This window comes from Falco biarmicus, chromosome 4 (assembly GCF_023638135.1).
Source record: "Falco biarmicus isolate bFalBia1 chromosome 4, bFalBia1.pri, whole genome shotgun sequence".
NCBI classification, from domain to species: Eukaryota; Metazoa; Chordata; class Aves; order Falconiformes; family Falconidae; genus Falco; species Falco biarmicus.
Window position 1 is genome coordinate 81,442,836 of NC_079291.1, and position 14,469 is coordinate 81,457,304.

Here is a 14,469-nt window from a genome sequence, read left to right on the forward strand (position 1 = left end):
GTGACGTGTGCTAAGCAGTCAAGATCAGCTCCAGTGGAAACTCAACAGAGTTTTCCCTAGGTTGTGGTTTCAAAATAATTCTATTGGGATGGATAAATCTAAACAGATCAACCTTAATCATAGTTTTGAATTTCAGTAGGCATATGTCTGAGAAAACACTTGTTTTAAAAAACAGCAAAACAGATATCAGGTTATAAAATCCTTCATTTTGTAATTTGCCATCTTTCCATTTTTGTTACAGGGGAATCTGTCCCCACTTCCAACGTTCTAGAATGAGCTCTTAATTGTTATAAACATATGGCAGCGGTTGTTATGTATTCTAACAGTATTTGCTGCTTATTGTAGCAAGAGAATTAGACCGTTTTGCTAATACTTCCGCACTACTGATTCAAGCTTCCTCTAAACAACAAATTCTATATACAAGCCAGTGAAGGCATTATGGCTTTGGGATAAGTGAAGTAAGTCTAGAGAAAGATCACTTAATGGAAATGCTTTCTCTAGAATATATATATAAAAAATGTGTAAATAACAGGAATGAGACCTTATTTTTCATTAACCCCACAAATGCATGAGAGGTGCTTGCGTTCAGAAAGCTGCTACAATGTTTAGGCCTGTAAGTTTTGATTTTTAGAAACAAGAAGGAAACTTCAGTAATAATGGAAATATCTTTCCATCTTATTGACATAAGGATTTGGAAGCTACAGGTGGACTGGCTAAGAATATTTTAATGTTCCATATAGTAACAAATTTCTTTTTGAGCTGCTATTACCTGTACCTGTGACTTTGCTTTTTGTCTCTATTTCTTATGTACAAATGAAAAGTCTTTATTTCAGCATAGCCAAGTGCATCTCCAAAATGAGATGCTTGATGTTTTGATTATAAGAATTGAAGTGTAGCTAGGGATATTTTTACCTTAATTTAGGCACGTCGTCACAGTTGTGTGGAATACCTTTTACTGCTGCTGAAACAGGAGCCGTGGATAATCTGAAAATAGCCAGGATTCTGATTTGCTAACCATGGACATCCAGGATAAACAAAGATTTGGCTACCACAAATAAGCTACTATGAAAGAGGGGTTTTTTTCTAAAAAAGCAGAACTTTTCTTGTGGCTAGTAAAACAGAGAAGACTTCAAGGTTTTCTGCAAGTATTTTGAACTTGGGACTCAAATGGTACATAATACCACAAGTAGTCACTCATGCAGCTCCGCAAGTTTCTTGGTATGACAGTATCAGGTTTTATTTTCTTCCTAAAGCTGTAACACCTTTCAAAGACCCCATGGAAATTTTTACAGGTGTTGGTTGGGTGGTTTCAGTTTGGCTGTTTTGGTTTTTTGGAAGCACATGGCACTCTGGAAAATGTACCTAATTCTAGCCATGCCACTCAGTTTGCAGTTGGCTCTTCTGCTAGCGTCAGTGTTTTTATTACAGGAATAAATTAACCAATACCAAATATTACAGCTCTAAGTGAAATGGAGGAAACTCCCTTACTGTGTAATGGATAGTATTCAGAGGTTGTAGAGTTAAGTGATTGGACTATAGGATAAAAACTTTCTCAAATTTCATCTCTGTTATGCTTTGCTGGGGCACAGAACAGCCTGTGCTTTGCTCAGTGGGCTTTCAAAGCAAAACTCATCGCGAAGAGATTCTCTGAAAGCAAGACTTTTTTTTTAAAAAAAAAAAAATTTTATGCTTAGTTTCTGGACGTGCTAGCCTAACTTAGTTCCTGTGGAAGTGCTGTAGTGTAGTTGTGGTAAGAGCTTGGCTCGTGTCACAGTAATGTTCCAGAGAACTCGGAAATTGCTGAAAATAGAGTATCATAAAGAAAGTTGAGGTCAGAAATACACTGAGCTTCATGCAGTAATGATAAGGGATATCTAGCACTAGCAGCAATACTGCTGACATACTGAGAGCTCCATGTTTCTGGTAACAGTACCTTTTTTATTTCAGTACTTCATAACACAGGCTGAACAATGCAAGGGCTCCTACATTGACTTTATGTAATTTTAAGTCGTTGCATTACTTTATTTTCACCTTTTACAGTATGATTTGAAACACTCAACATGGACTTTTCACGTCTACACATGTACACTCCTCCCCAATGTCTGCCAGAGAACACTGGCTATACATATGCACTCAGGTGAGAACTCTTTTCTTCTTGTAGAGAAACCGCATGTTCTCTGAATGTTCTTAATTCTGGAGAGTTTAGCTTTCATGGTAAGTAGACTTTGAAGAAGCATGCTTTTTACCTAGTCTGTTTTGAAAATAACTGCTGTGTCCTAAATGGAGGAAAGAATACATGTTGAACAGGACAATGACTAAGATAATGACTCAGTGTTTATTAGTTGCTATGAATAACTAGTCTCCGCCTAGTTACAATTGCTGTTTTATTTCTATAAATTCATCATCAAAATTCTTAGATGTTTTCTGGTTTGTCTTGTAACTTTTGTGCACTTGCTTTTGCGACTTGGCACCATTTTCACTTTAAAACACTGATTGGTACACACTCATCGCTACTAGTGCGGAACTTGGCTGGAAGTCACATATTAATTACTGCTTTTAGCAAAACTGCCTGTTATGTGACTGTAAAATCTGTATTCTAATGCACTTGTCTTTCTTGTATCTTTTTATTAAACTGACTATTATTAGACTGGTTCTGTTAAATCACTTTGGTTTTCTAAAAATTACTGTAATGTGCTTGCTGGTTTTTGTGTTATGTTTTAAAAATAAATGTTGTGATGCCCACTTGATGTTTTTTAGTCTTAATACAGCAGATTGTGGCTGCTGACTTAACAAGAGGAGAAGCTAGATAGATTAGTAAATGTATTTTGAAGCAGGTATAGATAGTGAGCCTGAGCTATCTGGTGTAGCTAATATTAAGTTAAAAAGACTAAAATTGTTTGTTAGGATGCAGTATGAGATTGCTTTTCTATTCTGTGTCTGTAAATTATTACTAAGTATTCAGTGTATACTAAAATGTAGTAATTGGTGTGGGGAATACTTGGCTTCTTGCCTATGAAACAGAAGTTTGCAAAAACTGTAGCGTTAAGAGATGGCTAACTTAATATTCTTGCTTTTGTGTACTCCAGAACTGTAGTGTTGACAGGTTGTCTTGGGGATCGTGGGAGGGTTTTTTTTGGCTATAGCCTGATGTCAGTAGTGTTGCAAAATGGGATTTGTTTTATGTTTTATCAACTAAATTGCAACTCTTCCCAAACTTTTAGAAAAACATCAGTAAAATGTTGGTTAAATACAAGTGGGTTGACTGAAATTTCAAGAAAAGGCATGCTGGACAACAAAAGATGATTTATGTGCCTTAAGTCAGCCAGCAGATTCACTACTATGTTACTATTTAGACAGCTCTACTACCTTTGAGATTGGTTGAAATATTTTAGCTCTCTTACAGAGGATAACTTCCCCACTGTGAGCAATGAAAGTATACTTTGTTTCTTCAGGTTGTTTCGATAGTGATTTTTAAGTCTCTGTGAGCATATCTTAAAACAAGCTGTGAAATTGTAATCTAATTTGATTGCTTTTCCTTAGTTGTTTTATTTGTCTGAAATGCTACTAGTATGTTCTACTGTATAATCTTCTCCACAGCAACTAATCTTTCTTGCAGACAAGAGGGAATAAGTAGGTCTTAGTATTAACTTAAGAAATTAAGATTGATTTATTGATTTTCTTTTTTTTTTCTTATGTGTATTTCCAAGAGTTTTAGCAAAGTAAAGTTCAGTGGCTTGCTTAAACTAATCTGGGGTTAAACCCCTTCTGCTCTGGGTTTTCCTTTTTGCCTACTATTTCGTTGGGTAAGAGCTCTGTTTCTCACTAAAGCGAACGAGAATACCACAGGAACAAAGATTAACCTGCCAGGAAAGGAAGATGCAGAATGATAAATCCTATTTGAAGCCTGGATCATAGTTCATTATGACTCTGGGTTTTGTGTAGAAGGCAGTTGGAGTGTTTGACTTCCTGTATAGACGAAGATTGTTGTTTTGCACAACTGATAACTTGGGAAGAGGCCTTTGTGGAAAGGGAGACTTATGAGTCTTGAAGCTTTGTGGCCTCCTATTTTGCTGTGTTAAACTGTATTAGGTATAGATATTCAGGCATGGGTAGAGCTGCATAAGCTGAAGTTTAATAACTGACTTAATGAAGGCAAGTTTAGTTAAACTTGGTTGAAATTAACTTATTGTAATCCTTTCTTGTATAGAAAGGAGGGATTAGCAAGCACTTCCTTTAAAATTTCCTATTGAAAGATTCTGTGAAGCTCCAAATATTAAAATAATGGGGGAAAACTACTTGGTACACCACCTGCTTTCAAGGTGTCAAGAGAGTAAATGACAGTCTTTTGAGCAGACTCTTGTAGCTGTTCCTACCTTGGGTCAGGCAATATTTGAAGAATCTGAGGAAAGGGTGGGTTAGGCAAAGTTGCTAATCAGAAATACTTTCATGCTGAAATTAATTTTTTCTCCTCTCCCCCCACACCTGTATTTGTTTGCTTGCATTCTGATCTGGCTTGTTCTGCCTTTGACAGTTCAATCTTTATAAAATCTGTCTGTGAGTTTCTTTAAAGAAATTGGCTAGTGCTTGTAGCACTGCAGAAAGAAGTACAGTGAAGTTTGATACCACAGAGCTATTAATAGAATTGGTTATGACCTATTAATAGAATTTATATTAATGCACCCTGGGATTACTGTGTTCATAGCTGTTTGTAGTGCTTCTGCTTGGTGCTTTTACTCCTCCAGCTCAAATCAGAAAAGCATTAAACTAATATAGCCAAGTAACCTTTATCTTCTTCAAAATGCAAGTCAAACTTGTGAATCTCACCCACTTACCAACATATAACTTACACCCCCTTTTCAGGCTAATCTTTCTTTTTAGTCACTGTCATCCTTTGAGTTGTTTTTGTCAATTTGGGTCCCTTTAACACTTCTTTCTTTTCACAAATATGATTTAATTGGATAAGAATTTGGTTTGACACGCACACCACACCACCGGCCCCCCCCCCCATGTCAGACACTAAATCGGGATGTAACTTTCTGCAAAACAGTTGAATAAAATCCTTTGGGGTTTTTATATATGTTCTGGGACTGATTGAAGTAATAGCTAAATGACTCAAGGTAGTGGCCTTCTGCGGTTTATATAAGTAATGCCCTGGTCAGAACGCATATGAGCACTTGGATACTAATCATATGTCTACGTCCTTGTTAGGAGACATCTGTTTAGCTGTAGTTCTCTAGGTGTACTGCATTAATCTGTTGCTATCTTGAATAATCAAGAACATTAATGCCCATTTCATTCCAAGGAATACTTATAAATTAAATTACACTTAAGGTCCTCCAGGCAAAGCTATAGGCGTGCTAATATCTGCAGACCTCATTCTCATTCCAGTTATAAGTATATAACTTGAAAATTAACTCATTGAAGTTTAGGACAGTCTTATCCTGTAGACATCATGTGAAGGAGGTATCAAGGTAATAGCTAGGAAGCTGGAAATGTAAGACCAGATCCCGTCAGCAGATCTGCCAGCTGCCATGGGAGCTGTTTTGTCAGGGGAAGGAACCAGAGTCTGCACTGTTTGTGCAAGTTATCTAGGAGTGTAGGCTAATTGCATCTCATCTTTGAGTTGTTTTTTTGGTTAGCCATATGTATTGAATAGAATTATCATAAACATACAGGTTTATTTCTGTCCTGTGAAAGGAAAGACAGGGGTTTTTGTTTGCTGTAGTCTTTTCTGTAGAAGAAAGAAGGCTGCTTTCCAAAGTATGGAAAGTGAGATGGCAAGTTAGGAGACTTCCAGATACTGTCCTGCTTACAGAGGACAGATAATTCACATTCAGTGTGAAAATAATTATTACCCTGCATAAGCAAGAAAGAAACCCATTTTTTTTTTTTAAGAGGAAAAGAGTCCATTCTTTTTTTAGTTAGTAGAGCCTGATTCCAAGATACGTATTCAACCCAAATTGGTATAAGTGCTCACTGAGTTACTTCATAACAGCAAGTGTTCATAAACAGAAACAAATTGAGGCTGGTCACAGCTGTTAGCTTGTCCTATGTACTTTGTGTTCTTGTGAATTGAGTATCTGTAAGAAACATTGGGTGAAGAAGAGTGAAAGCAAATGCGTAGTACAAGTGTAAATAGCTAAACTGAGTTCTGAAGCAACTGTTTAGGGAGGGACTTAATAGTAAACTATTGTGACTCCGACCCTTTCAGAATGAACAACAGGAGGAGCCATATTTAACCCATGTTCTCACGTCACATCTGTCAGAATGCAAGCTAAATTAAATATTTTTGAAAACTGTAAAAATTATATCCTTCTGTACCTGACTAGATGTAGGCTAAATCTGTTTTCGTGTGAGGAGGCTTCTGTCTTATTTCTTCTCCCCCTTCCACCCAAATGTAAGCAAGGATTAATAAATATAATGTATACGGTAATGTGTGCTAGGTTTGTCTTAAGCTGTGCTCAGACTTTGGGTGCTGAGTGGTTCTAGAACTTGGCCTCCTGCTGCACAATAATGTTGCTGCACGATACCCCTTAACAACAAGCTGGGCTTTCAGTTCCATGACTGAATGTTTGCTTTGATTGTAAGTATGAGTATTCTGCTTTAGGCTAAACTTCTGTTTTAGTAAATGTGTTTTTTACTGGCTCCTGTTCAATCTGTTTGTGTGTGCCTTGTGTTGCTGCTTCCTCTCCATTCTAAGTTTCCGTGGAGGTTCTGAGAGCGCCAAGTGTTGGGTTCCTGGGCTGATGATGTGAAGCTTGTCTACATGTAAACTTGCCTCTGTAGGATAAACCAGAGAAAAACAGATTAAAGACTCTAAACATAATTTTATTTGTTCAGAGTTAAATATTTCTGATGATTTGTGTGAAGTTAAAAAAATGTTTTAAACACACTTTTTAAAGTAAGGATAGTTAAACTAATATAGCTAACATAGGGAAGTTTTTAAGTATCCTGAAGGGGGGGAAGTTACTACTTGTTGGGAGATGGAAGTTCAGAGTAGTGCGGCATGTGGATCTTTGGTTCTCGAAACAAGGAACTGGCAAAAAATAAACAAATATTTTGATTAAAAATGAATCTTTCCCCTGTAACTTAGAGTGCGTCATGATTTTTAATTTGCTGCTAGGCGTGGTGAAGAAACTGGCATGAATGGCTTCCTCTCTCAAACTGGTCCCAAAAGAACTAGGCTGTGTAATGAGTGCTTGCTCTGGCTAAACTTCAAATGTGGTTTCCATGGTGGCTGTTTCTTTCTAACTGTGATTTGCTTTCAGTCGTTAAACTTGCAATACAGATTGCTTAAGAGAACCTGGAATATCTACATACTGCTGAATTATTTGGGTTACATGGCATACCTTATGAGAATTGCTCCATAACCCTGAATAAACTGCTTTTAGTGGAAAACTTAAGACTAGCTTGAAGGGCATGTTTGTTACCAAGTTTAAAGAGAAAATTCCCCTATTAACTTTACTGTTCTTATTTTGCTGCAGCTCAAGTTACTCTTCATCTGCTTTGGACTTTGAGACTGAAAATAAAATAGATCCAGTATTTGATTCACCAAGGATGTCACGGCGTAGTTTACGGTTAGCTGCTGCAGGATTTAGTAAATCAGAGGAGGCACAAAATGATGCCCTTCGTGACAGCTCTTATGCCGGAAACTTTAGTTTCAGAGAACATTCTTCCAAGTAAGCATTTTTATCATCACAAGTTAATTTATTTGGTTTGAGTCTTGAGACTTCCTGTTTGATCACAATAGTATGAACACAGGTTACCTACTGTCTTATTCTTTGTTCTCAGTGTTGACTGCTTTGAAAATTATGAAAATTATGTTCAGCATGTGTTTTTTAGTGAACTCCTTGTAAAAGTGTAGGTGCTTGACGGTGAGGATTTTCTTTTAAGCCTGATTTGGTCTGTCTAGTCACATCAGTGTTGAAATACCTTGACTGTTTATTCATTTAATAAAATGAGAGACAAACAGAAATTTTCATCTTTAGTTCTGTGTCTTACTTTGCTTTGTTTCCTAGGATGGCAAAGCAACACAGAAGTACAAATAAACGATCTGGCAGTGCAAGACAAACGCCAAGGAGAACTCTATCCAGCTCTTCCATTTTTAGCCAAAGCAGTTTCAATAGCCATGCCGGTGACTCATCAATGGATGTATTGGATGAATCTTTGATTCAAGAGCGGACAGAAGTTGGTCATTTCTGGGGTAAGCAATGACTGCTATTCCTTGTATCAAATTGTGAAAACTGTTTGGTTTCGTGTATATAAATGGATGTTCGCATCTCTCTTTTCCCCACCCATTTTTCCATCCTGCCCCCAAACATGTGCATGTACTTACACTTTTGTAGCAGATATCTGCTTGCTAAGATGCCTACTGTAAATTCACCGTCCAGTGTGTAAACTTGTTGACTATGCCAGTAAATGATTAGGATGTGTTGCACAGTCAGGTTAATATGCCAGGCAAACACATACAATCCATGGTGTTGCATCACAAAATTGTATGGAAGTATTTATCTCTTGTCATTGCTTTCTTCAAAATGTGCGTACAGCACTGTAGTTAAAGAATGGTCTTTGAAAAGCCAGAGGAAAAGCATTTTCTTGTTTGTTTATAGGCAGAAGCATGTTTTGAGTTAACATACCTTAATCTGAAAGTTTCAAATTGGTGGCACTTCAGGATTTCCTGAGAGGACTTTTGTGTGTGGCTGGCTGGTTTGGTTTTGCAAGTATATACAAGTATACTTTTCTGGAACCTGCTTTCTTCATTCAAGGGGAAAATAGGAGATGATCAACAACTTAGTATATCTCCCAATTCAGACTATTTTTTTTCTAGTCAGTATGCTCGTGACCTTCCCGGAGTCCTAATGTAAAGAATTGTTTCAATCTTAGAAGAATGCATTCTAAACTTTAGATTACCTGGCTCTTAAAACAGGATCTTAAAATACAGTAGTACCAAAGTAGTTACCAAGCAACAGAAACAGCGTCAGCTTTGTAATTAGCTGCTTTAAAGTCACATGGCAGCTAAGAAAAGGTGTGGTTGTCATTCATGTTATTTTGTCTGCTGCTTCCTTGGTAGAATGCTTTTTACTAACTGTGGTCCTGCTACATTAATGTATGAATAGATGGGTCTAGTCATATAGTAGACTGCAAAATATATTAAATGCTAATCATAAAGTGGCTTTTATTTGCAGTCTTAAAATTAGTGGGACTTCTAATTTGAGTTCATGTCAGATATAGGTGATTACAGGACTTGGGAACAATTTTCTTTTCTTTTTCTTTTGAAGGTCTTGATGAGGAAGGTGACCCTAAAGGTAACTACACTTCCCTTTTCCTTCCAGATGCATTCTATTTAATGGTAACTAGTGATGGCAGTACTGATGTCAAGGCACTGAATGTTTTTTACTCTTGCTTTGCTAGTCAGTGATGCTGCACCAATACAGGGAAATGGTGATGTAGCAACAACAGAAGCAGAGACCTCAATGATCAATGGCTACACTTGCAGTGGCTGCAGCATGCTTTCTGAACGAAAGGAGGTTCTCACAGCACACTCAGCTTCTCCTGTGCCATCTTCCACAATTTACTCTAGGGATCGGAGCAGGAAACACGCATATAGTAAGTTACTTTCTCTTGTGTTTTATCTGGATAGCAGGATGGTATACAGTTGATGCATTTTCCATTCAAGCACTTTTTCTGCCCTGCTAAATTTAGCAATAACTAAATTCTAGGTATCAGCTTATATGAAATACCTTTTTCTGTGTCAGTTGAAACTTTATGTACTTGTCATCTTCTGATATATGATTATCAACTTTTTTTCAATGCTGCTGTAGGAATTAAACATTTCAAAGTGAAGATGCTGTCATATCTTAAGAAGTTACTTTTCCAGACTGATTTGGAACACAATGGGTGGTTACAAGCAGCACTAATCATGAGTCTCCTAATCTGGTATCAGATCTATCTGTGTCTGTCACACATATGATTCCAAATATACTTCCTAGTGACTATGTTCCTAAAGCTCAAAACCAAATGAATCTGCTGTAAAAAAAGGTTCTGCCTTTCTAAGGCAATCTTGTCCTCAGTGTCTTGGCTATGCCTCCTGCCACGTGCATAGTGTCTTGAATTTCCTGATTGTTGGTAGTCCTCAGTTACCATGAAGAAGTTGTTTCTTGAGCATCTTTGAATTAGAAAGGAACCAGTTCTGGGATTCTGTAGGTGTCTTATTCCTGAATGAAGTACATTTTCAGTAGCAAGTCAGTTTGTTTGAACTATAAGGTGTGACTTTAAATGCTTTGAGGCAAATATTTCTTTTTGGATAACATGTAGCACAGGTAGGAATTCTTTTGGCTTGGCATAATAAACTATTAAAGTGGCACTGCATGAAAAATGTTTTCTGTGCTCCTGAGTTTTGTATTCACGTATGAGAGTTTTCCAAGGAATTAATCTTTGTACATTGCTTGGAGCTTTAGTGCAGCAGTTTGGATTAAACTTGAAGGGGCAGGAAAAGAACATAATCATGGCAGGTGTTTGGAGTATGGCTGATTCTAGGAAAGCAGCAGTATGGTGGATTGTAGCTTTGTACCCATGGCTCTGAAGAAGTGTGTGTGTGTGTCTAGCCCTTGAGGCAGACCACTGTAGTAACTTTCTCCAGTATAAAGGCAGAGAAGGGGAAATGTCCTCACCCTTTTAAATCCAAAATAAGAATGTAGTTTGTCTCTTTGGAGCTCTGACTCACCAAGTCAGTACCTACAGCTCACATCGAGAAATCCTGAGTTCTGTAAGCTGTTTAGAGTTCTTAGTTCTCACTAAGAAAAGGTATTCTTGCTGAAGTCATACATTCTGTCTTGAAGGTAGTTTCCCTAGGATGTGTAGTTCTTAGGAAAGCTTTGCTGTAATACATAATACATCCAGACTTATATTCCTGGCTAAACAAAGGCTTTCCATGCTTTGTCCTCATTCTTCCATAAGCTAATAACCACCATGGAATAGAAGTACATCTTTATGTAGGTGAATGATTTGTATTCACACTTTTTTTCATTAGGAGGAGCCTATTTCTACATGAGTAAGATTCTACGATCGGTCAAACATGCTACGGCATCTTTTGCATCACTGTTAGTGCAACTATTTCAAATGGTTTTGCTGAAGCTGGGTTATGAATTTAAAGGTACCTTTTCAGTTGTCTTCCTTGGTCTCCACACAAAGCTAATGTGTGTATATTGCTGGGCTTTTTCTTACAGACTTCATCTTCAGCACTATGGTGCTCTTTTTCTTCTAGTCTTTTGGCTGGCTCCTGTCTTTCTCCCTCTCTTACTCTTCATCTCAGTTGTGCTACCCTTTTCATACTTTCCCTGTTTTGGAAGTATCAAGATTAATGTATGAGAGATATGTTATAGTTAAGATTCACATGTTGGTTTTTACTAGGAAGTGGTAGAAGGTAACGTTTAAATTAAGAAACTTAAGTTGATTTTTAAAACCTGTTCAGTGTGCTAGTGTCAATCCTAATTTTTCCATGTCTTTTAGTTTTGACTGTCTTGTTACGTTAAAGCCTACTGTGCACTTATGACTTGATTAGATCTGTTCTTGCAAAACTAAAACTGCCATCATCACTGCGCTACTCTAAAGCACATCTTGTTTTCCCTGAAAACATTTTGATTCTTCTTTGGTGCTTTCTCTTCCATAATACATACTGTACGAGTGAAGATAAACTGCCATAGGCAGCAGATAACTGATTTTTCTGTGCCAATAAAACTTTGGTCTCTCCCATTCTTTCTGCCTTGTTGCCTTGCTACTTGCAAATGTTCTCTTCTGTCTTTTAAGATCTCTGATAAAACCAACACAAAGATGTAAGGGTTGGCCATTTTGACAGAATGATGGGAATAGGGACTCAAGATTTGACGAGTTGTTACTTAGGGTGTGCGGGTTTTTGACGAACTTTGCTATGAAAAGAACCAGAATATTAAATACCAAAAAGCCCCCTGTTATTTAAACAAGAAAAAGTAGTTGCACACAGTAGGCTTCTTCCTTGATAATATTTCAGGTTTTCTGTGAGTAACCTGGCTTTAATTGTGAACCAAGCCAGTTTTAGCTAAAATATGCCCATAGAAAAGGCTTTGAATTTGAGAACTGCATTCGTTGTATGCTTTTTGAATGTGTTGCAGCTAACTCAGACTACTGTGGAAGCATGAATGTAAAGGAGTTTTACAGAGAAGATAGCCATCTTGGTGTAAATGAGGAATCAATATGTAAGTGTAATGATTGATGTTGTCTTTTAGCCTTGGTTGTACCACAGGTTGTTGCTGTAATGTAATACCAGATGCCCCATGATGCTTTGGAAGCTACAAAGTAGATGTTTGTTTTGCAACTTAGATGTAGGGGGAAGAATGGTGATTGCCTGGTGTACTGGAGTATGTCAGCAAGAAGTTTTGTTCCACTGAAGTTTGCTTAGTGTTTTGTGGTTTGATAACTGATACTATGAAATAGAATTGTTCAAGCTATCTTGTGACAATCTTGATTTGGTCCTGGCTTTGTCCCATTAATTGACTGTTACCATAACCAACAGGTGATGACTGTAAGGGGAAGAAACATCTTGAAATATACACCACAGACCACATGCAATCCTCATGGGCTAAAAGGGTAGCAAGGACCATTTGGCACACCTTTTCTTATGCAGGTTGACTTGGACCTTTTTTCTTTTGCTTTTATTTTGCATTGCAATCTCATGATGTTAATCATACATAATGTTTTGTGTTTTTTTTCTACCTTCACCTCTCCCTAAAGTAGATTAAAAGTGTAAAGTGTCTATAAAATTAACTTAACACCTTTTTGACTTCTTGCTTTGATACTGGCTTTTGTACAAGCTTGGCAGACTGCTTACCTATTAGTAAAAGCAAGGTATGGAGACAGCATGCACCCTGAATGTTAGAAAGGACAAGTCAGATTGTTAATTTATTGCACTTCGGGCAAATCTGTAAGCTTGATAGGTTGAAAAACTGCCTTTAAATGAAAGCAAGGTATGAGGTATTGGTATGCAGATTATTCAAATAAAGGGGCTTTAACATTTTATTTTTGTTCTAGTGATAGTTAATTTTTACAGGAATCTTATATAGGGATAGAATCTTCCTTGTGAGATGAGCGTTCCCTAGCTTGAATGACAGAGGCATCAAGAATCTGTTGAGTGCTCTTTATTCAGCAAAGGAAAATGATTTGAGACACGAGTCACCTAAATGCTTTGCAAAATATTGGGTTGGTATATCTATAATCCCTCAGATTAACCCAGACATAGTTGCTAATCTAAAACTGTAGGATTATTTTCTAAATGTATGCTACCTAGTTTGTTCTGTAGAACAAACAGTTGTAGTCTTGGATATAGTAATTGTTGGCTTCAGTGGGCTTTAGGTTACAGCCCACTGTACTCTGGTTTTGGTTTTTTTTAACACATGCAAAACTGACATACTGAAGAGTCTTGGGAACATTCAGTTTAATGAAAATTTACTGCTTGTAAGTTTTAGTAGGAAATGCTTTCTATTATTAATATTTCATAGGCATCATTATTGAATTCTTTCACTAGGATTTTAAAAATTTTATTGTTCCTTCTTCTACACATGAACCTGGATAACAAAGTCCATGTATAATTTGGAACAAATAAGATGCTTTTAAAGTAATGATGTGCTTAAAACTTTTATGGTAGAACTTTTTTTGCTATTCTTTATTATGCTTAGCATGGCATTGTTAAACGTGCTACAGAACGTAAACTCTGTTAATTTTGGAAAAGTGATATTCTAACTGCACAGATGCTGTTCATCCTGTGTATACATGAGAATTTTGTTTCTAAATTGTCATGGTTTTACTTGGCTTCATATTTATTAGTGGCTGGCTTTGCTTTTAAATTGTGAAGAACCAAGTTTGTAGATTACTGGAAGGTATGGTTTAAAATTATGCAGAACACATAATGGGCAGGGGATTGAGTCTTTTAATGCATACCGCAAAAGAATCTTAAGCGCATCTATGTATGTTACCACATAGAGTTAATTTGTTATGATCTAGGTTACTTTATGCTTCACGTGTTGCGAACAGTGGGAGCAACGGGATGGCTTGTTTCTCAGAAGGTGTTGTCTCTACTTTGGCTGGCCATTCTTTCTCCAGGTTACTATCCTAATCTGTGTGTGTGCATTGCCTGTTCTTCTTGACAAACTAGGAATCTGCAGTATGTGGCTTGCACTAATTCAGCTATGTTTATGCCATAGCTTTTGTATCTTGATATGCATGTGCTACTTCACTTTATTGACCAAAATATGCTTAATGAGAGGGTATATTTCTGTTCACAGGCATAATGGGAGACTAACCAGACTATTTCATGAGGGAATTAGTGCGTGATTAGTACAAAATGTGGGGTGTCAAGAATAATGGGGTGTGTTTGGTAGTCACTTCCTATCCTAGTACTTCTCTTAGCAAAAACTGATGCTGCTAATCTGTGCATTTGTT

General features: G+C 37.1%; 1 protein-coding gene across 14 annotated transcripts in view; it reads left to right on the forward strand.

Moving 5' to 3' along the window:
• Positions 1–14,469, forward strand: part of SUN1 (Sad1 and UNC84 domain containing 1) — a 33,220-nt gene that overhangs the window by 8,398 nt on the left and 10,353 nt on the right. For 7 of the 14 annotated variants that reach the window (XM_056336462.1, XM_056336459.1, XM_056336457.1 and 4 more), the window contains 9 exons: positions 2,041–2,137; positions 7,485–7,679; positions 8,019–8,203; positions 9,279–9,305; positions 9,412–9,606; positions 11,030–11,152; positions 12,147–12,230; positions 12,548–12,658; positions 14,032–14,130. In XM_056336462.1, coding sequence (XP_056192437.1) covers positions 2,061–2,137; positions 7,485–7,679; positions 8,019–8,203; positions 9,279–9,305; positions 9,412–9,606; positions 11,030–11,152; positions 12,147–12,230; positions 12,548–12,658; positions 14,032–14,130 — 1,096 coding nt within the window. In that variant the 5' untranslated portion in view covers positions 2,041–2,060. Of the gene's footprint in view, positions 1–2,040; positions 2,138–7,484; positions 7,680–8,018; positions 8,204–9,278; positions 9,306–9,411; positions 9,607–11,029; positions 11,153–12,146; positions 12,231–12,547; positions 12,659–14,031; positions 14,131–14,469 lie in introns of those variants that run through there. The other 7 variants (XM_056336468.1, XM_056336464.1, XM_056336465.1 and 4 more) reach the window with 7 other exon arrangements.